This window comes from Protopterus annectens, chromosome 3.part0 (genome assembly GCF_019279795.1).
Source record: "Protopterus annectens isolate FY-2018-M chromosome 3.part0, PAN1.0, whole genome shotgun sequence".
NCBI classification, from domain to species: domain Eukaryota; kingdom Metazoa; phylum Chordata; order Ceratodontiformes; family Protopteridae; genus Protopterus; species Protopterus annectens.
The window spans coordinates 796,516,801-796,544,504 of record NC_056731.1 but is presented as its reverse complement, the minus strand read 5'-3'; the positions used below and the strand labels follow the sequence as shown (position 1 = coordinate 796,544,504).

The 27,704-nt window shown below is 38.5% G+C and overlaps 1 protein-coding gene across 2 annotated transcripts in view; it reads left to right on the top strand.

Moving 5' to 3' along the window:
* Window positions 1-27,704, top strand: part of SLC12A7 (solute carrier family 12 member 7) — a 2,260,604-nt gene that overhangs the window by 1,004,322 nt on the left and 1,228,578 nt on the right. Inside the window, exon 1 of one of the 2 annotated variants that reach the window (XM_044065145.1) lies at window positions 5,658-6,294. The exons of the other annotated variant lie outside the window; for it this stretch is intronic. Within the exon in view, the coding sequence (XP_043921080.1) occupies window positions 6,255-6,294 (40 nt within the window). The 5' untranslated portion in view covers window positions 5,658-6,254. Of the gene's footprint in view, window positions 1-5,657; window positions 6,295-27,704 lie in introns of those variants that run through there. 2 annotated transcript variants of the gene reach the window in all.

Genomic DNA, 27,704 nt, shown 5'->3' with positions numbered 1-27,704 from the left:
AGCGTTCCAAGCCAAGTCCTCCACTACCATCTCTGTGAAACTAGTGATCTGTGTTGCACATATGCACATGCACACAGACACTTTGAAATTTGATTTTCACACACACACACACACACACACACACACACACACACACACACACACACACACACACACACACACACACACACACACACACACACATACATATCTGGGAAAGGCTGGCACAGATTTACCAGCTATGCCCCCCTCTGATCAGACCATAAGATAGGCACTGCCACCAGAACACTGCAAAGCCAGCTACTCTAAGGCTTTTACAAGGGTACCCAATTATACAGAGTAAAATTAATACTAATGCAAATGGTAGTGATTGACCAATGCACCAAGGCTTTTTGGAGTGGGCACAGTGCTACCCAATAAATAAGTACTCTCAGAGGTTAAATTAATCTCTAAAAAAACAGCCTCAATGAAAAGTTTAAATATATTTAATAATAAATAATAAAAGAACATTAAAATACTAATTATCTATTTCCAATAAACACCAAAGTTTTAATCACAGGAAATATTAAAAGTAACACAGATGGAAATATTTGCACAGATACAGAAAAACAGTACTTAACTAATCTCACTATATTTTCCTGACTGATCTAAATAATTACTGTTCCCTGGTTATTTATGAAAGCAAGGCAAGATGAAGTGGGTGACGGGTCCTTCTTTGTCAGGTTTACAAACTGACTGCTCTGAGACTTCAGTCTCAGTTAGTATTAAAACATCATTTCAGTGCTGTCTTACAGAATGACATTGCACACATCTGGTCATCTGACTTCTAGTTCCCATGCTAACCCTTTTACTTGAAACTGAACTAATGTTATCATACACGCAGATAGAGATTTACTAAGATGTGTTCTAGCATCTAGAAACTTTACAACCATTTCAAAAACGTCCACCCTTCCAGGGTAGAAATTAGTTCACCTCTAAGGACAATATAGTAGTACTCCTAGTCCTGGTTTTCACAGACATTTAGTTTCTGGCTGCAATCAGAACTGTAAGATACAATCTTTATGGCTTAAACCAGGTAATTTAATTTCAAACTATTTTTCAAATACGCTGGACTGAAATTAACCTCTTCCCTTCCAATATCTTCTAATACAATATATTAATTTCAACAGTTACAATACAGTCTGACATACAGGTGTATTTCTTTTCTGTCCAGCAGGACTTACTTTTGGTACATTTTTAACACAAGCATCTTGCAAATAAATTTTCAACACAAGCACCTGTACAAATCAGTTTGATATACAAATGACAGAGTTCTTTATGAAACTCCAGCTAGCTATGTTGGCATATGTTACACATCCACTGCACTACTTCTCCTGGCATAGCTGGCAATACCTGACTTCATCACACCTATTAATATAAGCCCATTACAATAAAGGTCTAGATGTACCTGATGCCCAACGTATTAAGATTAGGCTACAAAGGGGAATGAAGTTTTCGCTTTTGTTGGTGGTCGGTTGTTAGATGGGAGGGATGTGAAAGCTGCATTAGATATTGCACAATGTCACAAGAGCTCTCCTATTTTTTTCATTCAGTGTTCTATGATCCGATTAATTATTTTATATTTTTATTTGGTTCCTTGATGCCCTCCTGCTAACCATCAGTTACATGGCTTCTTCATAATTTTTGCCTATTGCACATTAGATAGTTTATACACACCAAATTGCTATTGAATATTTTATGATGGCCTGACTCTTTTGTGAAGTACATTTTTACTGTCTGCTATCGAAAATTGAATAAGGAGTTATATTTTTCTTGGAAGCTGCAGGGCAAGAAATGTATGTTTTAGGAGAGAAAGTGTGGCTATTCAGACTTGCAAAATGTAGATGAATAAGCCATTAATAAGCATCCATATGCATTATTGTTATAACAGGTCAGTGATGAGTATCCAGAATGATAGGTAAATGTTTTCAAGTATTGCAAAGATGCTTCTGGAAAAAGGAATAAATGTGTTAACTAAGATAATGTTGCAGTGAGAATATCTTTAAAACAGATGTATTTATTTTAATGTAGATATTTTCTTTGGAGATGAAATTATTAATGGTCAAAAGTTTGTGACAAACACGGAGGCTTCTTTGCCATTAATCTCCAAAGATATGGTATTAAAATGGGTGAGTTTAAAAATTGTAGTTCTCTAGTGAGAAAGGATCTAAGCAGTAGGAAGAGAAGACATTATACAAATGTATGGTTAACATGTTCTGTTATATGTTTAATAGATGTTTAACAAAAATGGAGACCACAAATTTGGAAGGCTACACAGGTGATGCCCATGTTTATTCAAAGGCAAGACAGACACAGACACTGAGCAATGTGTGACCTTCATACTCATTTAATTTATAAGGATTGGGAAAAGTTTCAAGAGTAACTTTTGGTTTCTAAGGGAAAGTGTGCTGACATCTTCTGGCATCTTTACATGATAGATGCAAACTGACTGCTTTAATAGAAGGCCATTGAATGGATTCAGTAACTAAAACTACGGTGAAATGTTTATTCTGGAATGGTTTCCTGCATATGACAAAGCCCTTACACCCTTGCTGTGTTTTGTAATAAGCCCTGGAGCTGCTGCTTCTCTGGGTATGAGGAAAAATATCTTTAAAGGGGACCCTAGTCTTTCAGCCAAAACTAGCTGACATTTTGTCCGATTTATTGAAGTCAAAATTTGACCGGTTGGTGCATAGCCAAATTACATACTCTTCTGATGTGGAATGAAAAGTTGACCACTGCTGTGTTTCATCGTTCTTACCAAAATATAATTCCTCTATTTATGAAAATGGCTCATCAAATAAATGCCATTTGCATATATTGTAGTAATGCCTATTAGATCAGTCCTAACTGATTTTTTCCAAATGAAGGAAGTTTAAAGTTAACAGTCGTATAAAGATGGAACAAAAAAACAGAAACAGTCAGATTATAACAAGAAACAGTTTTGAGAAACTGCATTCTTCTTGAATCAGTGTACCCTGGGCACTTTGGTTCTCTTGTTTCATTATTGAAAAAGGTGAATTCCAGTCTATGGATAATGTAAAGGTGCTTCTCATTTGAACAACTAATAAAATCAGGGTCATAGGGTTGTCCCTTGTTTTGGTGTATTTGTAATGACATTCCTCTCAATAAGAATAGTCCCTTTAGCAGTGTCTAGGAGAATTATATTTTAGCATCATATATTTGGATGAAATTGCAGAAGTGAGATCAGAAACAAAATTTGCAGTGTACAAGGAAGTAGTTCTAATGCTTCATTAAAATGATACGGGAATGATAACAAAAATGTTCACATTTGTGATCCATACAAACACACCTTTTAAAAAGTGACTGGTTTCTGCATGTGTTTTTCAGGTTTATAAAAACGTCTCTTGTCTTGTATTTGTGCAAGATGTAAGTTCTGTCATAGTTGTTTTTGTGTTTACCAAGCAGTGGGACACTTTAACAGATATGGAACACTTTCAGGAAATGATTTACTGAACAACTTTACAGCCTGCAGCTTTTTCTTATTTTGAAATATAAATCTAAGGTACTTTCTCCCTTGGTTATAGATGACTGTGTACTAACCTAATTCTAGGTCATAAAGCTTACAAATACCCTTTCTTATGTAATATTGTGTAGCTAAAATGTTCATCTAAAGGCAGAGGATTGAGGTGCTTCTTAACCTTCCAGAGACCCAGTTGTAAATAAGAAAAGTCATTAGTATGGTGCTAGAATGATTTGGGAGCTACTGGATAATTCCAAAGCAGAGGCCTGTTGAATAAGCTGTTTTATGTGGTGCTGCGGTAGCGTTGTCGCCTCACAGTAAGATGTTGTCCTGTTCGATTCTCAGCTAAAGTGTCTTCTGTGTGGAGACGTGCGTGAATGGGCGTACCTTCGTTGAAAGTTGTGCGTCAGAGCTGGTAACTTGGTACGTAAAAATCTACTGTCAATCATTAGTGGACCGGAGATCTGCTGTGGCGACTGCTAACCGGGAAAAGCCGAAAAATACAACAACAACAACATGTGCAATCTGCAGACTGATGAAGTGTCCTGTAATGTAGTGCACGTATCTAATGTACCAAGTATTTGTGATATTACATGAAATGCTCAGGTCTATATCTTATGAGATTAAGTCTGACTTGATCCTATCACTTTGCCTGTCTCTTATGGCTGTGTGCCCCAAGAATGATTCATTTTTTTTTCTGTTGTACCACTATTACCTGATCAAAAATACCTCTTTAGTGCTCCCATTTTAATGAAGAGCTGCTGCCCACTCTTCTGGTGTGAATAGTGCAGTCGGCAGTACTTCTAATGAATGCAAAAAGCAAACATTGATAACTAAGTTTATGTGCAAGAACGTGTGATTTCATACCCATGCTATAATTAGCTCTTCTAATTCAGAAATTTACATGCTGTTCTTGTATTATTTGTATCCTGTCTCCACCATACATAATTGAATGTGGCCAAGCTTCAGACATTATTCTGTGAAACCTGTACACATTTCACGGAGATGTATCTGAAGTCTATGACACGTGTCAAGAATATAGGCACAACTGCTTTGTGCATGACAAGTAGCAGACCTTTCCAACCATTTATTCAGCTTGCAAGCTGCTGCTGGTATGTTTGACGCAGAGTACCCTGTCAGCATAATTGTCCTGTTCACAGACAGACACCATCCTGTAAGAATAGAAACCTGGGTTTCCCTGTGCCTCTCATATCTACAGCCTACTGTCAGACTACTAGCAAGGGGTGGTACTTAATGTGGATGGCTTGGTCTGCGACATCGATGGTTACTGTTTAGAGACTGTAGCCTGAACATTACAACTATTTTCATACAGGTAACAGAATAACATTCAGGTAACTATGATGGTACCACCATCAGCCTATGAAGAGGTAACTTGAATGTTTAAAGCCCATGAACCTATAGCATTTTATGTTTACCTTCCAGCGCTTCGTAGAAGCTCTGTGTCATCTTCATTTAAGCTATTATACTAGTAGTCAGGATTGACTCGTAGGGATAGCAAGCCAACTGAACTTGATTGAAAGGGGTATTGTAACAGAAGCAAGTTGTTTTGTGTAATTATAAAATGGAGGAACATAAAAGTGCCTTTTTAAACCTGTGGCATGTCACAATGTAAAATAGTGTGTACATCATCCATATAACTGTATGATTTATTTTTACTAAGTAGGTCACAACAGACCTCTTTGCAGCTGAGTGAACATCGCCTTTTATATTCTGTCCTAAGATTATTGTGGGTCTGAGAGAGGTCTGTGAATCGAAAAGTGTTCACATTAATGCTGACACAAGGTAGTTTGCCCCTTTTCTTTGGATAGTTCACCCATTTCAACATTTTAAAACTTTAAGCCTGTGTTTGGGTTCTTAGATCATAGTCAGGAGGTTAAATTTAATTCTGATCTGTTTCTTTAAGAAGTGTGGTGCCCAGCTGTTTCAGAACCTATTCATAAGCTTTCCTTTTAAACAGGTGCATTACTAACTAAAAGATTATCAGCTCTTATCCTCTAAGTATAAAAGCAAGAAGGGAAAACATTCTCTGCTTCATGAAAATGAAAAAAAAAATCTAATTATTACAGCATGTAATAAGGAAGTAATGGACCATGTGCAAGGACAGTAGTCTCTACTTTTGAATGAAAAAGATTCAGTGCTTAATATTTCACTGCCTCATGCTATTAGAAGCTGTACAATGATACTCTAGATATAAGAACAGTGGAGGAGGGGAAAGGATGGTCATATAGCACGGAAGCTATTTATTTGTAAATTAAATCAATAGTCTGCTACAGTGGTATGGAAGCTCCATTATGAAATACTAGAAGGATTGCAAAACATCTCTCTCTCTCTCTGACCGATTCTTCACTGGGATGTCTAAGGCAATTTTGGAACAAGTCCCCTCTGAAGAGTTTCTCGGCTGTTTTGAAGATCCTTCCCACCCCTTACCCCCACCCAGTTTCTAGTTTAGTCTGCACAGCACAGTATGACTGAGAATTTCTCAGCTTATTTTTGTCAGACGGCACTGCTAATGCTGTTGTTACTGCAGTGCAGTTCGGCTGTGAGTGTGTGCGGTGTGTCATAGGTACTGTGCAAACTACGTGGGGCTGGCATGGATCGCCTTAAAGCTGTCACCCTGTAGCAGTGGATTAAACCTGAGGTCCTGCACACTAAACTGACTGCTGACAAATGCAAGCTTCTTCATCCTGAGTTTCAGCTCTACATTCCCGTAGAACAATAGCTGCCGTTAAACATGAATGCACTAGATAATGAGGAAGGTCGACCAAGCCCTGGTAAGTTACTATGAGAATTTTAATTATTTAATGAGAAAAAAAAGCTTTTACATCCAACCTTTTGTCCTGTTCATTTGACATGTCTTATACTTTTGTGTTTGATGCCTGGGATCTGCTTGGTATATTAAAGATCCAAACACTGAATTTATTAGACTTTATGGCAGAAATCCAGTTTTTTAATCCCCATCACTTCTTTTAACAGGTGCCTTCTTTCTCTTGATTTAATATGATTTCAGTGACTGTTGATATGATTGTTGAAACAGAAAATATGCGGCTCCTCTGTTACATCCATTATGTACATGTGTAAATGTGACAGCTGTAGTCTTAAAGCTGTGCATAGGTAGTTAACCATCTCCTGCCAGCCTCATAATGCAAGTTTGAAAATAGAAAACTAGCACCATTTATCGTGCTACATTTCTAGGTCTTCTGATGACATAATTAAAGCATTGCTTGACATTTCTGAACAAGCATCATGGCTTTGGCTGACTCATGTGTTTAAAACTTATATACTCGGATGGTGCTTTTCATAACATTTTTTTAATTTCTCATTAAACTGTATCTGGACCCATGAAAATGTGTTTTTACAGGGTACGCAGAAGACCTGTGCTATCTGTCCGCAATACTTTATCCCAAGTATAGCTGTTGTACCTGGAATGCCACGGTTTGTCATTTATAATATCATGTCCAAAGACAAGCAAGTTTTGCCTCATTTCAGTAAAGAATAAAATGTACAGTTTAATTTTCACCTTATCACTAAATTATTTGTATATCTAGTGCCAGTTTACTGGATCTTACAAGCATTTTAAACTACTTGAATATTTTTCTGATTCAGCTAGCTGGGATGCACCAACACTGACCATACTAAATGCAAGATAATAGCCACATTGTTAATTGAATACTGGCTAATGCACTTCAGCAAATAAATGAAGGATATATTAGTTTTATTCCTTACCAAAGGGACTAGCTGACAATGTCTCACTGTTATCCTTAACATCTTCTTACTGTTGTTAAACTACTGTTGTGCACAGTCTTTCAATAAAGGTTAAATGTATGTTTCTTATCCCTTAAATGCTGGTGTATTATTAGTTTCAGGTGAGCATATGAGTAACAGAACTTTCTTTACTCAAATGAAAAGCTGTTTTGTTAAGAAGGTATAAAATTATGGGAGTGTAGTAAATCCTTCTTGCACAATTAAAAGCTAGAGTGCCGGAATAAAATACGTGTTGTTCTCTTGCAGACTGTTACATTCTGAGAATTCCACATTGTGTAACTGGCAGAAGTGCCTAGTCATTTAAATAATTACCGGCAAAGAAGCCATCCAGATCCTTCTGTGAACACCTTTGCACTGGAGTGTGCGTGCTCCTGTGGCGTAGTAAAAGGCTTCTGATTCTGTTACTGTGGACATGGTGGTAGTTGGGATGAAGTGTGTGCGTGTGTGTGCATGTGTGTGTGTATAGACTGATCAAAGACTAGAACATCTATAAATGTGTTTACTGCACAGCTGTTTTCTGGGTATGTTGATTAAGAATAAGTAGACCATTTTGAAATCAGATATTAGGTGAAGTCAGTGGGAGAAGTTAGTGAGATGCATATAGCAATATTGCTTATGTTGCTGTAATGCACTCATTAAAGTGCCTTTGCAAGTGTAGGAGTGAGGTACTTTGAGAGAGCTAATTAAGAGCTGGAAGTTTTAGTAATGCTCATTTCAAAGTATCATATTCCCTAATTTTGTTGTTAAGAGTAAATATTGTTTTATCTGTCATATTGTATTATACATGATGGTGACTGAAAACTAGTTTGAAGCCATAAGTTGAAGTTCATTGATGACAGACAGCATTACAATGGCTATAATAGAAGCTAGTCTAAGAAAGGTGTCTAATATACTAGCAAACGTTCAACTTCATTATCATTAACTTGTACAGAAGTTAATGCTGTGCCCTTTCAATTCCTGTAGCATATCATCAGCATTTTCATTTTTAGATTTAGTGCTACAGGATACCACTCAGTGGGTTTACACATACACTGTGTATTTTTCTTTACAGAATATCATACTTGTGGAGGAGTTAATATACTTGTTTGAATAAATGACATGAGCAGGTGTTTCATGCATAACATTTTTTGAAATTGTCTGCAAATGGATTATAGATGTATAATGTGTAAGGAAACGGTTGTTATATTTTATAAACATGCCTGAAGCGATAGCACTGGTATCATCACTGGGGAAATGGCCATCACATCTCTGGATATGTTGTTTCCTCAGATTTAAATGGGATTGCTGAGCATGCTTTGTGGAAAGGTTCAACATGCATTCTCATTATGTGGCTCCTGGTGTATTCTGCTGTGTGTTATTGGGCCAGACTAGTCTATCTTATAGGTTCATAGATTAGTACTAGGCTAACTGCCCTTGTGAGCCATTTTAAGCCTAGCCAATTATCTCTTGTGAGACTCAAACCCTATACCTTGTGTTTGTAAGGCAAACACCTTCACCATTAGGCCACCCTCCCAACCCCCTAACTATGATAGGTATGCACTTGTTCTCTTTCTCTTATAGTCTGTCTCCCTTAAAGTGATGGATTAACGTCCAGTTGGTGGTGACTATTGAAATACTAGGAAGTACGTATAGTTTCAGACATTGGGATTCAGACACATTAGGAAAGTTCTGGGATAGTACACTGCAGCAGAATGATCTTTATCGTGTTTTGAATAGCTGACAATGAAGCATCAATAGGAAACCTTAGAAAAGTATTTTACAGTGTAGAGCAGGTACTGTGTATGTTTGTAGTGGGGAGAAAGGGAGATTGTTTTTCCTGCTGTAGGTTCAGGGTGGAGTTATGGCATTTTCCCAGAAATAGATAATAGATTATCACTGTACATACAGTATACACTTTATATATATATATATATATATATATGTATATATATACATACACATATACATATATATATATATATATATATATATATATATATATATATATACATATACATATATATATATATATATATATATATATGTATATATGTATATGTATATATGTATATATACATATACATCTTTCAGCTTTTCCCGGTTAGGGGTCGCCACGGCAGAACTCTGGTCCGCTCATGATTGGCAGTGAATTTTTTACGGTGCTGAGTTGCCAGCCCAACTCCCAACCTTCAAAGAAGGCACACCCATTCACGCTTGCACCTACCTGCATGTCTTTAGCATCACACACTGAAAGGGTATAAAGCAGCATAAGAATGGCAAAGCAAAATCTTTAGCAATTTGTAGGCCATTTGTCCGGTATTTCACTTTGTGCAGTACCTCTAATGCTTATTTGTACCACATAGCATCTGATTTACTGTTTCAGCCCATCTGAGTTTCAGTTATTTAGAAGCTGCTAGGAGCCAGTTAGAGCACACAGCAGAGTTGCATCATACACCCTCCATGGTGATAAATGCATGACCGTGGTCTGAATGGAAGCCATAATTTAGTAAGGGGTATAGCATAATGAACTCTGTGCACTGCATATACAAAGAGCAGTAGGTACTGAGGATGGGGGGAATTTTAGTGTAGATGATGGTGCACCTTCCATACACGTAGGAGCTACACAATGCGGCAGGCTATGCAACATAAATGCATAGAATGTCCTTGGTAGTAAAGTACCATGCAGAAAGCTGAATGTACTGTGAACTCAGTTTTATAGGGGTGCACTGGGCATCAGGGATGTTGGAAGAGAATGAGCTATTAAGTACATAATAATACATAGTAATTTGAAACTATTATAACTGCAGAGGAGAGAAAGCAAGTATCATAGTATCAGTGAAAAGAAATTCAAGCAGATATCACTATGCTAGGTAAAAATGAAAAACTGTAATTAAAAATTTATAGGGTATCATCTTGTAGATATTGAAAGGCATGTTATTACCAATGCCTTATAGTAACACACTGAACAAACTGAGGAAACACAAGTTTAAGTCTACTGTCCTGCAAGTGATATATGATCAGTACTTGTTTTGCCTACCGTCAACAAAACTCTTCTTCCTAGAACTGTTTCTTGCTGTCTTTCTGGTCGTGTATTAGTTCTACTACATTTACCCAGGACTGCTTCTCCTGACATGGACAGTTACAACAAACTCAGGAACTGTTTCATTATACATTTTATTCTGTGATTACTTTCATCTGTCTTTTCATTTTTATCTTCCATTTTTCTATTAAATGCCTGAAACAGTAAGACTTATGTTTTTTGTTATAAAACATTAGCATGTTACACTCCATTACCTTGATTGTTTAAATCTAATTACCGGTATTGCTGCTGCAGAGCTGACTCCCTTTTAGCTGAGCTGCCTGCAGAAATGTTGTTGCATATCTTTTTAACTCATTGCAGAGAGACTCTGATTGTGATGCATATTGCAGCTGGAGAAACAGTGCATGTCAAGCACACATGGTGTGAGATGGCTGACCATGCCTTTCAGACAAAGCAGGAGGGGCTCTGCCTCCTATAAAGTTCTGAAATAATGTTGGGACAGGGATTGCTATCTGACACAAGTAAGAAGAGCTGTTTGCTGTGAAGCCTGATATTAGTGATTATGGTTATCCCACTCCCAAAAGGCAGTAGAGACCCTGCCAGCCATGAATATGCAAACAGCACAGATTTCAAAACTAAAGCATAATGATCCCTGCTTCGTACCCACAATTTTAGTTCTCATCACTGTATACATTTCTTGCCATTTAATCTAACTTCGTGAGTATCACATATGAGGAAAATACTTAAATTATTTATGTTTTTACATTTTTGTCATCAGCAACTGCTGACTTTAGATCCCTTGTACTTCTAATTCTTCCACTCTGCATGTGGCCACCACAAATAGGGCACAGCTGTGTCTTCTAGTTGTGCTTTGTCTCACCAGCCATAAAGAACTCCTCTCCATCAGGCATTAAATACCTCCCAACCACAGTACACAGATCATCTTACGGTGGTTGGCTATTTTGTGTTCAAGACCTGATGTGCTGGGTTATTTTGGTGTGCCGGCATTTGGCCAGGGTGTTGTAAGAGAAGCAGTTCACCTCCACACTGATACATATGTCTTCATTCCTCACCCCATGTTCTAATTGGCTTCTGCAGTTTGCTTTGTTTAATGGCTTCCACTGGGAGAAGGGCATTGAGCACACCCTCAGTACATCTTCCCTTTCCTTGCTGCATGACAGATGTGGGTAAGCTCTCATCTTCATCATTCCTATATACCCTCAGTATCAGTTCCTCCAGCACCTGGGATGCTAATGTTATTCGAATTACCTGGGTTACAGGACTCCATCACTCTTAGCTAGAGAAATGACAAAAATGTGGTTTACAAATTGCTGTTTTCTATCAAATGCTGTTACTGTGGTTCCTCTTTAATTCCTTTAAATCTCTTGTAAGCTGGGCTCATAGCAAAACTGCTTGAATACACTACACTTCACCTTGTACAAGTTTGAGTATTTCAAAACTCACCTAACAAGTCTCCAGTACTCACACCTGTACAATTTCTACAGGTATTTTTACATAGCTTCATAGGTAGGTACTAGGCTACTGGCCCTAGTGCCTGTATAAGCCTAGCTAAAAAGATTCCCTGGCTTTCGCCACCCAGAAAAAATAATTTTCCTGTGCCCCTGTTGAGCAGAGCCACAGAAGTGATCCCTCGGATGCATTTCCTATTTCCCATCCAATTGTCAAAATTTTTCTTAAAGAGGGCTAGCAAGGTGCTCTGCTTGACATGAATGGGCAGTCTGTTCCACAGTATGGGAAGTGTCTGGGACAGGAACCTGTCCCTCCAGTATGTTTTGTTTATTGTGGTGATAAGGTTTAGGTCCCTGGAGCATGTGGCTCACAGGGATTGGGATTTCTTTAAGTGTAACATGTCCAACAGCTCTAGGTTTGACATGGCTTTGTATGTTAGGCAGAGATTGCCTCTGAGTAGGCGATATGCGACGGAGAAGAGCTAGAGTTTTTTTTTTGCATAGGGCATCTGTTTGACACCGGTGATCCTCTTTGTGAAGTATTTCTGTGGCCTTTCCAGTTGTGAATGTCTTGTGAGGTACATACCAAATGGGGCGTTGTACTCTACAATAGGTCTGATGAGGGATGAGTAGAGAGGAACAATGGCCTCCTTTTTTCTGGATGAGAAACCTTTTGTAATGAGGTGTGCCATGTAGAAGGATTTCCTGACTACTGTGGCTATGTGGTTATCACAGGAGAGACTACTGTCCACCTGTGCCCTAGGTCTCTTATCACACTTTCGGTGTTAAGTAGGCTACCATCTATGTGGTAATTCATGGGCACAGGGTTTTTCCCAAAGGGGATGGCTATGCATTTTTTGACATTGAGCTTGAGGCTATGGCTTTGACACCAGGCATCTGATCAGTGAGGCTCATTTGTAGAATGTGCACATCATTTGGGGATTAAATAATGGCTCCCAGTTTACAGTCGTCTGCGAACTTTGTTAGCCATAGACCCTCTGAGAAGTAGATGCCAAACAGGAGGGGACCCAGGACTGAACCCCGTGGTACTCCACTTGTCTGGAGTTGGATTTGGCGTCAGCTACTTTCATGGTGTGGGTTCTGTCATTGAGCCAGTTGGCAACCCATCTTATGACATAGGGATTTACGCCAAGTTTAGTGAGTTTATCTATGATTCCAGAGTGGGGGATGGTGTCGAAGGCCTTGGCGAGGTCTAGGTAGGCTGTGTGGATCACCTTACCCTCATCCACAGCTCTGGTGACTACTTCAAAGAAGTCAGTCAGGTTTAGGAGACATGCTCTACCTTTCACGAACCCAAACTGGGTAGGGTCTAGAACTTGAAGGTTACCTATGTCTTTGTTTATAAGTTCCATGATGATACATTCCATGGCCTCACAGATCAGGCTTGTCAGGCAAATGGGGTGGTAGTTCTGTCTGTGGTGGATCCCCCCTTGTGGAGTGGGATAACCATAGCTGTGCGCCATTCAGTAGGCCTCTTTGTTTTGTAGTTCATGCATAACACAGCATGGAATGTTGTCTGGTCCCATGGATGCTGTATTCTTGGCTTTGGAGAGTGTGTTTTTTTACCTGTGCGGCCGTGGTTACTGGGACTTGGCATTCTTCTGGTATTGAGATGTGCTCTTTTGGGGGTGAGAGGGAGGTGAAATTAACACTGAACCTATCTGCTACGATGTTGACAGTGTCAGTTGGTTTTGTATATTTAGTGCCATTGTGCTGTAACTCAGAGCAGATCTGAGTGTTGCCATTGAGATTCTTGACATAACTTTAGCATGCCTTGTGGTTGTCTTTAGAATCGATGGCGATTTTGATTTCTTAACTAGCTTTGGAAGATTTTATGAGGAATTTCAGCTTCTTTCCAATAATGGGAGTTTACTCTTTTTTTGCAATAGTTTCTTCCTTCTGTTGTAAAGTTTGTTTATGGCAGGAGACCACCAGATTGGCTTCCTCTTTTTGGAGGAGAGCGCCTTGGTTCTATTTGGAATGGCAAGGTTAATACACTCATGTATGTGTTCATACAGTGCACTGGTGTAAGATTCAAAATTCATACTTCTACTTTCCGTCTGCATGGGTGTCGTGAAGTTTGTCACTTCCGTCTTAAGAAGCATGAAGTTGGCTTTGGAGAAGGTTTTTACTGTGGTTACCTTAATGGGGGCTGGGGGCGAGATGTGGATGTCTAGGGTGATTAGCTTATGGTCTGATCTGACCAATGAGGAGCTGACCTCTGATGTGGAGCATCAGCCACCCATGTTGGTAATGACCAGGTCTAGGGAATGGATAAGTTGATCCAAGGTGTTGGAATTTATGAATTTCAAAAAACGTTGAGCAAATGTGTTGGTACATGGGTAGTTTTCCCAGCTAATGGCGGGGTAGTTGAAGTCGCCCAGTATTAGGGTATTTGGTTGTACCTTAATATTTTCCAGTATGTTAAGAAAAGTGGAGTGGGAATCTTGGGGCATGGTTGTGGATCTGTAGCAAGCTACAGTTTGGATTGCAGTCTTGCGTAGTGTTAGTTTCACCTGGAGAATTTTGAATGGATTATGTTGGGCAACTAGTCTGGAAGTGTGAATATCCTTGGTGAATATGGACATGTCTCCACCTTTAGTGTTTTGGTCCAGTTTAGGTGGCCGAAAGGTGTGGTATGAATTGTAGCCTAGTATTGCAGGGGTGATCTCTGGAGCCTTGAACCAGGTCTCTGTCACTGCACAGATTTTGATGTTCTCCATTTTAAGGAGTGCATCAAGTGAGTGCATTTTGAGGTTTAGACTTCTAGCACTGAGTAGCATTACCCTCAGATTTTGCTTGCTTGTACCTGTTATGGTGGTAATTTTGTCATTTGAATCTTGCCTAAAAAAGGTACTATAGGGGGCGGCAAGAGCCTTAGCCAGTATCCGGAATCCCAGAGGAGACAGGTGCAGGCCAACTCTGGCAAAGCATCATGGTCTGTCAATCATGTCATCCCAGGCAGACATACTAGAACCCTTTAGAATGACACCAGAAGCTTATCCAATTGTTGAAGTCAATCATTTTGTCCTTGTACTGTGGTATCATTCTGGGTAATGGCAGGATGCTACTCAGGGCTAGGGTCATACCTGCCTGGACTACAAGATCTGAGAGCCCCTCCATGTCTCTTTTCATGTAGTCCAGGGAAGTACATCTCAAGTCATTCACTCCAACATTGACAATGACAGAGTCATATTTGTACTTGTTGTGGAGTGACCTGAGTGCATGCATTATGTGGCAGATCCTGCACCCAACAGGCAGCTGACAGTAATTTTCTCCTCCTTTAGCCTGGTGAGTGGGACATCGGTGTGCCTGACTGTAGAGTCACCTATGACTAGTGTGTTGGGTGCGTTGTTTTGACTTAGGGCCTGAGGTTGAGTGGCACACTGGTTTTGTGAGCTATGTGTCACTTGGGTTGTGTTGGGCGGTGGTGGTTGTTTGCGTTTCAGTTTCAGAGGTCTCTGTTGCTTGGGCAGATTTATATTAAAAGCCTCCACGAATGTAGGTGTGTGTTTTGTGTTACTATGTGTGGGTTTTGGTGGTGTAGGTTTTGGAGAATTATTTGTTGTGCGTGGTGTGGGTGTTTACTTTCTCCTCTTGACTGACTAGTCCATTCTTGGGTGGAGAGAGCTCGGCTTCCACCTTGGCTAAGTGCGTCTCTCACAGGTTGTAGTGTTGGGTGGTAGGACGAGAGGGTTGTCTGTGTACATGAGGCAATTGCTACATTGCCCAAAATGCCCAGATTCACCAGGTGGACAGCAGAAAACAACGGGAGCTGACCATTAGACATGCCTGGATAGGTGCTTATTTATTTAAGTACTAAAACTGTTTTCCTTTATATTTAGTAAAAAAAAGTTGTGTGTTGTAGCAATTTATAGAATATCTAGTGCTTACAATGACTTCTAAGCAAGTGTTGAGCTCAAAGAATCCGGTATGAGTGCTAGAACTGAAAAACTGGCTAGTTCTAAGGGAAAATTTGAACACCAGACTTTCTGGCGCCGGTAGTATAACCTTAGCTAAGAGGCACTGCTCGATGCGCAAACACAGGTTTTTAAGACAGGAAGTTGAAAGGGATCTAAACCTTGTCACCACAATAAAGAGAACATGCTGGAGGGATAGCTTCCTCCCCGAGAGATTTCCCATACTCTGGAACAAACTACCTATCTATATCAAACAAAGATCCTCATTAGCACTCTTCAAGAAAAATCTTGATGATTGGATGGGAGATAAGAAACTCACCCTGCGGATCACTTCTGTGGCTCTGCTCGACAGAGGCATAAGGAAATAATTTTCTTGGGTGGCGAAAGCCGAGGTACCTTTTTAGCTAGGCTTATATAGGCCCTAGGGCCAATAGCCTAGTACCTACCTATGAACCTATGGATAGAAAGCAGCCCCAAATGGCCAATAAGGTACTATTCCTGAGCTGGAAACCACTCCTCTAGCGACAGATAGGCAGCTCAATGCTTATCACTCACATTGATAAGCAGAAAGACTTCCCTGTACCACATCAAGGTCTGGACAACTCAGAAACACAAATATAAAGTCCTGAAAACAGGAAATCTGGGAACTGGACTATTCTAGTATAAAAGAAGGCGGGAAACGCGCAAACAGATAGTAATTGTTTTGATTTTTTTTGTTTTTTAAGGTTAAATTAAGCATAAAAATACAATTAAACAGTAAATAAGTACAAAAAAAGCTGTCACACTTGAGTGTGTAGCCTACAACAGTAAATGCAGTTTAAACTTTGAATTTAAGCATTAAACCAAGTATACAAACAGTAAAACTATTTAAACAGTAAAATACAGTAGAAATAGTAGCAAGACATGGAGGGCAGGCCCCTACACACAAACACACACACACACACACACACACACACACACACACACACACACACACACACACAATTATTCTTACTTCAAGGTTATTGCGTTTTGCAGAAAGCATGATTACTGACAAGCAATGTGACATGTGTCTTGCTTTTTCCATGATGATGGAAAACTGCACAAGCTATAAAGCAGACAAATAAAAGCTACAACATGTCAGTTGTATACATACGTATTAAAAAATTGAACATTGGGACAATTAAGCAGCAGGGATCAAACAGTTGAGTTATGAGTGTTTTTGACTGGAGCAACTGATGGTGAAGCCTTCCAATTCACACCATTTTGCAAACTGGCTTACTATTTCCCCTGATATGTATAATATAATCTGTAATCTCATATAGGAGGTCCAAATGGAGAGATGATAAATTAGCAAGTAAAGGAAAGTAGTATTGCTGGAACTGAATTCAACCACAATTCGTGGTGAGTACCTTCATGAGATGGGCCGTGTATTTCACAAAATCTCACCAAGATGACACTGATATATAGACTGTATTTTACGTAGCATATATCATGGACAGAAGAAGTTTAAAAAATTAAAAAGAGAGTTGGGTACACAAGAATCAGGATAAAAAAGTGCCCAATCCTAGTGTGATGCCCGCACACTGGCCCAGTAATCAAGGAGCCTCAATCCTCACCACCAGCACCAGTGAGGGGCGTGCATATTGACGGGATAACAAGTACACATACAGTAAAGTACAATTTCCCTTAAGAGCATACAGAGATCACAGTCAGTCTGGAGCTGGTTTCATCCCTTCTCTCCAGATCCCCAATAAGACTCCACACTGGCACAGCTATAAGGTCCAGATCTCAGCCTAGTGGTCAAGCTAAAGCCTCCATGCTCTCTGTCCAACTAGTGGTTTATGTCCCTGCTCAAGTAGCTGACTCACGCATACTTTAAGATTTGAGTTATATACAAACAAACAGACACTCCTGTTCTCCAGCTATGCCTCCTTTCTGCACAGACTATAAGGTAGTACCGACTGTCACAAACCACTACTTTAGCTACTATAAGGCTCTTCCCAAAGGGTGACCAATTTCGCTGTGTAATATTACTGTTATCCATATACTAAGTGTGATGAACAGCAAGACTATTGGAGTGGCTTGGACAGTATCACCAAATACATGCAATGTACTCTAAGAGCTTAAATTATCTCTACACAAAACAGCCACAGTTGAAAGGTTTAAAAATATTTAATAATAAATAATAAAAACACCAAAACAATACTCATGAATTAAACACAATGACAAAGAGCTCAGGATTCACAGGAAAATGTTTTAAAACAATACTGTAAGATAGTCTGACATAAATATAAAAAACAGCTAGACTAATCTGGCTAAATTCCTATCTAACTCTAAGAGAAATCACTTTTCTAAATACTACTAACATACAGAGCAAGCAAGTGTTGGTGAGTGGAATGTTTTCAAATCCAAGACAAGATACAAAATGCTCTTATATTTCTCTCTGTTAAAGTCTTAAATTGATAATACAGATACAGATATAGATAGAACTCACACTGTGAAAGTAGCTGACTCCAAGTCAGACTGCCGACCAGTCACAAGTGGCGTCCCACGGGGATCGGTCCTGGGTCCTCTCCTGTTTGGCATCTACTTCTCAGAAGTCCAGGCCAACATTGAGAGACTCTGGCTGACCAAGTTTGCCGACAATTGCAAGCTGGGAGCCATTATTACCTCCCCAACTGATGTAGACATCCTACAGAAAGGCCTCACTGAGTCCAATGACCGGTGTCGAAGCCATGGCCTTATTAAGCTTAATACCAAAAAAATGCATCGTCATTCCCTTTGGGAAAAACTCAGTTCCGACTAATTACCATATTGATGTTAGCCAACTGAACACTAAAGGCGTTATAAGAGATCTGGGGACACTGGTTGACAGCAACCTCTACTTCGACCAGCACATTGCCACTTTGGTCAGAAAGTCCTTCTGTGTGGCACATCTCATTACCAAGGGTTTCGCATCCAGGAAGAATCATCTCTCTCTACTCTTTCTTCATTAGACCAATCATCAAGTATAATGCCCCATTTGGCATGTACCTCACTAAACACCTGCAACAGCTGGAAAGGCCACAGAAGTACCTCATGAAGAGGATCCTAGGCCTTAAACACATGCCCTACATGAACAGACTCAAAAAAAACTCCAGCTTTTCTTTGTCTCATATAGTCTATTAAGAGGCGATCTCTGCTTGACTTACAAAGCCATGTCTGACCCAGCCCTATTAGAAATGTTACACCTAAAGAAATCCCAATCCCTCCACACCACATGCTCCAGGGACCTCAACCTCATTACCACAATCAACAGAACATGCTGGAGGGACAGGCTCATAACCCAGAGACTGCCCATGCTCTGGAATGGACTTCCCATACATGTCAAGCAGAGTGCCTCACTGGCTCTTTTCAAGAGAAATCTTGATGAGTGGATGGGAAATAGAAAGTTCACCCCGGGGATCACTCCAGTGGCTCTACTTGATAAAGGCACTGGGAACTAACGGTGGCATGATGCCAGGGCACTTCTATGGGGTAGGCTTGCAAATGCTCCAGGGTCATTGGCGTAGTACACACCTATGAACCTATTACATAATTTTTATCACTTCTCCTTTAGTTCCAAGGCTAACAGAAACTTCATAATTTACATTTCTTTGTAAGCTGCACCTGGCCAGGAAGCCACAGCAATAAAATGCACTTTTACATGTAAAATCAAGCAATTATCTCTGTCTCAAAAACAATAGAAATGATTTGCTAGCCCATACATCCTGTCTCCGAGCTTGAGATCAAACACTGTGGTAATTCTTTACTTAACAGCTTTCTTCCAGCAGGGGGCACTGTGGTTGCATTTTTGAAGTTCAGTATATAACACAGTTTTCTTACATTTGTAGAAACAAGTCTGTGGATTATATTAATATTTACAATGATGTAGAATTATCTACAAAATTCAATATAGCTAGGCTGGCAGCCTTCATACCTGGCAGTCACACTAGTGCCAAAAATGGAAAAAATGACAGTGGCGAATCCTCAAAATACAGAAACATTCCTACAATAGGGCTAGGCCAGGCTTAAGGAGAGGATGCCCCCTGTTGTACATGAAGTAGTATTCCACAAAAATCACAAAAATTCATAGGCCAAAAACAAGCTATAAAGACGATAGAGTGGACTGTTGAGGATAAAAAAGAAATGATGTGTTGTTACTATTATGCAAGAAGCCCAGAATTCCCAAACAGAAGATACACAAGAAGATTGATAGAAATTAGACAGCGGAAAAATACTTGCGCAAGAAAAACTGCCAGTAACTTTAAATAAAAATGTGTATTCATTAATACAACAGATTTATGAAAAACATTATACAGCCCAAGAAACCTTGGGCCATTGGGGGAAAAAAAGCATCTGAGGAAGTGCGGAAATATAAAGAACAAAATCTAGAGATTGTTGAAAGGTATAAAAAAGAAATATGGACATGGGAAAGAAAGAGAGATCTGATATGGTACAATATTTATGCAAAGGAGAAAGCCAAATTAATCAATACAAAAAAAAAAAAAGCAGCCCCAAAGATATTCAAAGAGAAATGCAGGCAAAGGCATCCAGAGATGGAAAATTTCACAATACAAAAAATAAGAGCAGAAAGAGGGAACATAGAACAGGAGATTAATAAAATAGAAGTTAAAAAAATATAGGCTGAAGTTATGGAATAACCGTGAAGTAAAAGGATTTAGTGTCGAAAGTCTAACACAGGTTATATCATGGCATGATGGAACAACATGTCCCCTAAGTAAGGAGAAAAATGAGAAAGAAGTATGCACATGAGAAAGAAAGAGATTTAATATGATGCAGTATTTATGCAAATGTGAAAGCAAAACTAATGAATACAAAAAGAGCAGCACCAAAGATATTTGAAGAGAAATACAGGCAAAGGCATCTGGCTATGGAAAATGTTACATTACAAAAAAATAATACCAAAATAAGAAAACAAAGAGGAAAAAAATAAGAGGATTAGTAATGGAGAAGTTAAGGCAATAGAAACTAAGGTTGTGGATTACCTGTAAAGTGAAGGATTTAGTGTTAAAAATCCAACTTTGGTAATGTCACAGCATGATGAAACAATGAGATCCCAAATTAAGGAGAAATAGGTGAAATCAGAAGCATCTGATCACTTGCCACATGAAGATGGTCTGAAGCCTTCAGTAGTAAACCAGTGCAAAAGTTTAGCTGCACAGCAAGGGGTGGAGCAGGAAACAGTGGCAACTCTAATACAGTCAATGTTGAGTGATAGACCAGTGAGTTCCCAAATGAAAGAGAAACAGATGACGCAGGATGCAGCTGAAGAGAATTTCACAAGATGTTCTGGAACTTTCTGTAGAATGTTCACAGGAAACACAAAACAAAAACGGTGCCCTTAGTTAGAAGAAAATGATATATGTATAGACATATATATGTATAGACATATTAAGATCAGTGAATAAAATACATTACAGAAGGTTAATAAGCCCCACAATGTTAGAAGTTTGATAAAACACATGAACATAGTAATCAAGACCATTAACAGAAGTTCATGTAATAGAAGTAAATAAGATATATTTATGTGCAGCTAAATTAATAATGGATAAAGTCTTACCAAAAAAGCACAGGGCAATAAGGGAAGGGAAAGGAATGGAAGAAATGAAATGTCATAATGGAAGAATTGAACAGAGAAAACTATAAAGCAATTAAGACAAGAAGCATCACTGTTAGAAGAGTACAGAAGAGGGGACAGATAACAAAAATACTTACACATAATACAAGCATTGCACAGTATCACAACAGGCCAGGATGCATCATACAGTGTTGCAAAAAATAAACTAAAGATATGAGCACAGGCATAAAACGATACAAGTATAAAATAAGCAATTCATTGATGACCCAAAAAAGCTTTACAGAGAAATGGGAAAGAAGGCAAAAGGAATAGAAATACCACTAAAAAAAGAAGAAATAGATATGTTTTGGAGAGATAACTGTGAAGACCCTGTGGAACATAAAGATGATGAATGGGTAGAAGAAAAACAAAGTGTATGAAGTTCAAATAATACAAGATATGAAATGGGATGAAGTAATGGAAAGAGAAAATTGAAACAAAATTAAGAAAAGCTCCTAAGTGGAAAACCCCAGACCCAGATGTAGTATGCAACTTCTGGCTAAAAGTATTAACATCTTTGCACAACGCTTTAGTCCTTAGTAAAGAGCTATTTATATGTGTATCCTGAACAGATACCAAACCGGTTAGCAGGAAAAGTGATACTTCTTCTCAAGAGTTAACCTGCAAGCTATCCTAAAAACTATAGTATAGACCAAAAACTTTTTTTTCAGATGATGTATAAACTGTATACTAGAATTGAATTTATAGTCATTTAGAAGAAAACTCATTCATGGCAATAGAACAAAAGGGTAAGAAATGAAAGTCATATGGAACAAAAGGGTAATTTGTTGGTAAGTAGCTATAATGGCAAATTGTAAAAAGGGGAAGAATCTAAGTATGACATGGACAGACTACAAAATAGCATTTGATAGCATCCCACATTCATGGGTAAAGGAGTATATACAGATGTATAAGATACACCCTACATTGATTGATTATATTACAGTGACCATGAAACAGTGGCAAACCACTTTTCAGCTAAGCCATGATAAAGGATAAATTATTATCACGGGGATATTCCAGGGTGACTCTGTCACTGCTGCTGTTTTGTCTTGCCCTTAACCCAGTGAGCTGTCTACTTAAATTAGGTCATGGTCACAGTTTGGCTCCCAGAAAACAACAAAGTGTAAAGATTTCAAATCTTCTTTTTATGGATGATTTCAAACTGTATAGTTTATAAGATGAGGAACTGAAAGCACAACTGCAAGTGATCAAAACTTTCTCATATGATGTAAGCAAGTCATTTGGTCTTGAATCCCTGATGTGTAGGAACAAATTCCAAGCACGAAACATGCGTCATGTTTATCAAATTATTTATAAAAATCATCAAATTATTTATAAAAATCAGTGCACACCAAGATTATATATTCCCTGTTCTGAAGGAGGTGTGGGCCTCCTCATAATTGATGTATAGATCTGCAGTCATAGGACTGCATACATATCTGCTGACCTCACAAGCCCCAAACATAGTGAATGATTTAAAAGATAAGGAGAACAAGTCTAAGATGACTTCCCTGCTTAGTTTAGCTGAAGCATGCCAGTGTCAAGCGGGAATGGAAATCAAACCAGAAGTAGATAAAATCATGCAGCAACTGAATGTGCAAAAAAACTAAAGAAAGAATATAAGGTAAAGGATCAGATGATAAGGCAAGAAATGTAGAAAAGGGATAAATATAGTTACAAGTACAGAAAACTCCTGGAACAACCTCATGTCGATCAGGATCTGATGCAGGAATGGTTAAGGAGAGGCAAATTTAAACCAAAAGATGAAAGGTAATGTTGGTGTCCCAGGATACTGGACTATGTTCAACGTCCTTTGAACATGTGGGAAAAACAGACAAATGCAGATTTGTAAAACAGAATTGGAAACGGTCACACATCTTGTTGCTGTGTGTGATACACTGATGGCAGAGGGCCTGTGCATTGAAGGGGATAATAATGTGGCAGGAATGTTGCATTGGGAATTGTGCAAACATTACAATATTGAAGTAGCTGAGAAGTACTGGAAACGTGAACCACAAAGCATTGTATAGAATTATGAAGTTTATATCACACAGGATTACCCATTACCAACAGTTCCAATAAAGAGATGTGAGAAAATCAGAAGTAGTAGTCAATGAAAAGAAGAGAAAAGTAGCATTGATCACTGAAATTGCTACATCCAGTAATTACAGTGTCTTACATACATGGAGACAATGTCCTAAAATACCAGGAATTGCTGGCATAAATGAGGGCAATGTTGAAGGATACCCAGACAATTCCAATAGTAATAGGAGCAATGGTCCTCATAAAAAACAAATTGGATATGCTATCGATGCCTGTAACTTTATATAATTTGCAGGAAGAGTCACTTCTGGGCACATTGCTGGTGCTGCAAAGAACACTTTTGGCTAATATCAAAGATTGAAACAATATTAAGTTCATGAACTTTAATCATATTTTGACTTGGGAATGATGTCCATTCCTGTCAAGGCACTAAAAACCCAAAAGACTTGGAGAAATTGTAAAGAGGGAAGTTTAAATAAAGGATGGGTGACTACTACTTAAACAATCTCGTTCTTAAGAGAGTGAAGTAATCAGGCAGGTAACTGATCCCCACCTCAGGCAAATAAAAAAGTCATAGATACTAACTGCAGGTTGTTTTATGTACATATTTTTCAATCTCAGATGATCACTTTCACACCTCATTTGGAAAGTGTAACTTAGGGTTACAGTTCTGATTTTGGACTGAGATTTCAGCTTCATAATGTGGCTAGATTTATGGGCTAATAGGTTTGATTTTCCAGCTTACAGTGTACTGACTGACGTAACCCCATGTTCATATTTTTTACTTTTTATGTACTTGCATCAAGATTATTTTTGAAGAAAGTTAACAACAGAGTCCTACAGATTGTAAGGAGAAGCTTTTGCCATAATACTGGATGATATTACTTCAGTAAGTAAGTGTTACCTAATTTGTAGTCACCATTTTGTTTACCCATATCTCATTTTACACTTATATACAAGAAGAATACTCTAAAATGAAGCAGTCCAGTGAAACATCATTAATAACGCCTATCAGGCTAGGCAGGTAACTCCCTCATCCTGACCTTCTGTAGCCTGTTACTTAACCATTGTTTTACCCAATAAATCGCATGCAATTTGACATTTAATATCATTAGTCAGTTACTCCCTTATGTAGATTAGTGCTGAATGCCCTAAGGAAGGTTGAGATCAGCACTGTACACTGTGTCTTCCTCATCAAGTGGTTCTGTTACATCTTCAGTTAAGGAGAAAAGGTTTATAAGGCAAATCTTCCGAAGGCAAAACCCATTCTGTTCTATGTCTGAGGTATGTTCCCTGCTTCATTTTGTATAATATTTATGATTTTACATAGAATACTGGTCAAGCTGATGAATCTGAAATTTTCTGTATTTGATATGACTCCTACTCATCTGTATGAATTGCCCTTAATCCCGGTCTATATGTCCTTATGCTGACATTTTGTATAACATAACGTGTTTCACTAGTCTTTCATTGACCACATATACAGAGGGGGATAATTTTGACAGTTTCATTCATATGTTTGAGAGGTTATATAAATGGTATGATGTTGACCAAAGGCTCTGGGTACGGTTTCTGACCCCCTTACTCCATGGTAAAGCTGTAAATGTACTTTCCAAACTGTCTGGCAATGATTCTTTAAATAATAATGCTGTGAAGAATTGCTTGCTAGAATTTTTTTAAGCTAACACCTGAAGTTTATAGGAAAAAGTTTTGTGAGCATAGACGCAAGACAGATGAAAGTGTGTATGAATATGTTGCTGAACTAGGCACTTATTTTCATAAATGGGTGAGTGGATGTCAGGTCACCACTTTTAAGGGGTGGCAGACATTTTGGTGAGGGAACAAGCCCTTAGCACTTTGCCTGAGGACATGAGGATCTGGTTAGTTGATAGACAATGTGCTACTTCGGATGAGTTGGGGAAGAAGGGAGACCTATACCTAGCAAGCAGGGCATCACTGCACAGGAAAAGGGGTCTAAAGGAACCCGTGTTGGGCAGCTCAGACTGCCCCAACAGAATCTGCCAGTATCAGGGGAAGCCATTAGTCCAGGTACACATCTAGCATGACTTAGCATGAGCAGAAACTTGTCTGCCCTTGAAACTCTCATCCATTGAAATGGCAAAACTCACATTCATTCAAACAGCATGAAAACCCACATTCATAGAAATTGAAAACCCACATTCATAGAAATGCATCTGGTTGGAGAATTAAGTTTACCTGTGGGCTGTTTTCAAAACAGACTCCTTGCACACATTTTTTAGGGACATGCATACATGTATTTATTCTTTAATTCACTTTCCTGATTGTATTCAATTATATTCATTGTATTATATATATTCCTTGTATAATACAGCACCACTTGTTAGAATATGTTTTAAATTTGTAGTTTTAAACATTCTTTTAATAAGCAATGAGACAAGATTTATGAACCAAACACTACCCATTTCAAAAAATTTCAACAATAAAAGGCCACTCAAGACTTCTGTCATTACAATCCACCAGTATTACTGCACACGCACAATCTCTGCAGAAGTAAAATCCCCTGAATTCCACATTAAATAAATCTGTAACTAATGAAGAGGTTACTACTGGCAAACAACTTTACATATCAATGGTATCTACAAATTCAGTGCCTGCTGCCCTTGAAAAATTAATTGCCTATATTACAATAAAAATTTGGTAAGTTGGCAATATTGCAATAGGAAATGACTATCAAGTTCACAATCACTAGGTATCTCATACAAAAGGCCATACTCAGGAGTGTAGAACCCCTATCCCCCCTTATAATGCACCAAATAATCAACAATAATATGGGCACTGCATATCAGCACTCCATCTACATGGTGTGGGAGTGGAATCCACAGGCTTCTGCACCAAAGGCAATTATGCTATTAACACTGCTTTCAGATTTTACAACACAGTGGGCCATTTGATAAACAAAAAAACAGCTAGTTGCACACTGAAAACATTTGCACTTCTTACAGTGTGTTAAATGTGTAGTTTTGAACATGTTTCCAGTAAGTAATGAAACAAAATGTATGACCCAATAATGACAAACCTGCCCATTTCAGAACATTTTAACCATAAAAGGCCCCTCAAACAGTATGTCATTAAGCACAATCTCTGTAGAAGTAAACGTCATCTGAATAATTCTACATTAAAGAAATTTGTAACTAATGAAGATGCTATTACTGACAAAGAACTTTACATTTCACTGTTCCATCTACAAATTCAGTGCTTGCTGCCCTTGAAGAATTAATTGCCTACGTTGCATTAAAGAAAAAATGGTAGAAACGTACAAGTTTATAGTAACTAGGCATCTTAAACAAAGGATGGCACACTAAGGAATGCAAAACCCCTATCCCCTCTTAAAATGCAACAAATAAATCGGCAACTAGGACATTACATACCATGCCTCAGCGGAGGCCCGAGGAGAAAAGCTCCAGAGTATGCATAATAAAACATAGCAATAAGGACAATATAACAGAAACAAAGGTGAACGTAGCAATGCAGACAAATACAAGTAAGCAATTACAGTTAATATTTTGACATTCAAACGTAGACAGAAAATGAAAACAATGAATACAGAAACATGCACAGCACTCTTCCCACAGCTACAGAATAAGCAACAGGATGTAAAGGACTGCATGCAAGTTCCTTACAAACACATCTTTCAGTCCATGTTTCTCTTTAAGAGGAATAAGGAAACGTAAGAGGTTAAGAAGATAACACAACCCAATACTGAACATGACTAGGAAGGGACAAGAATGTAATAATAGCAGATGAAAAAATTGAAAGAGCCATCCAACCTCATTTGACCAAATATCTACAGTCACTGGTGATGTGTTTTGGTAACTTGTGGCGTACATTCATTACGGGCTATTGTTGTAAGCAGTTCTTGTCTTGCTACTTACATTTACTTTGGGGAGGTACTCTGAACATCCTCCAGTGACTACTTAATTGAAGACCATGCAAGTATAAGCCTATAAACCCCAGTAGCCATTCCCAACAAAACAGGAAATTAGGTTTCTAGTTTTAGAAATGTTAGTAAAAGATGATAATACTTAAATTGCACTCACTTCAGTTCTGCTGAATGTTTAATACCTGAATAATGGTGCGTAGTATTGCGGTATGTAATACAACTTCTCTTTTGAAAGCTGAAGCTGAAGCACTAGGGTTTTATGAAAGATTAAATAAGCTATTTGTCTGACACACTGATATTTTGTTTTACACTGTATATGACATGCAGTAATTTGTGAAAATTAAACTTGCAGAGAAATGAAAATTGTGTTTTTAACTTTTG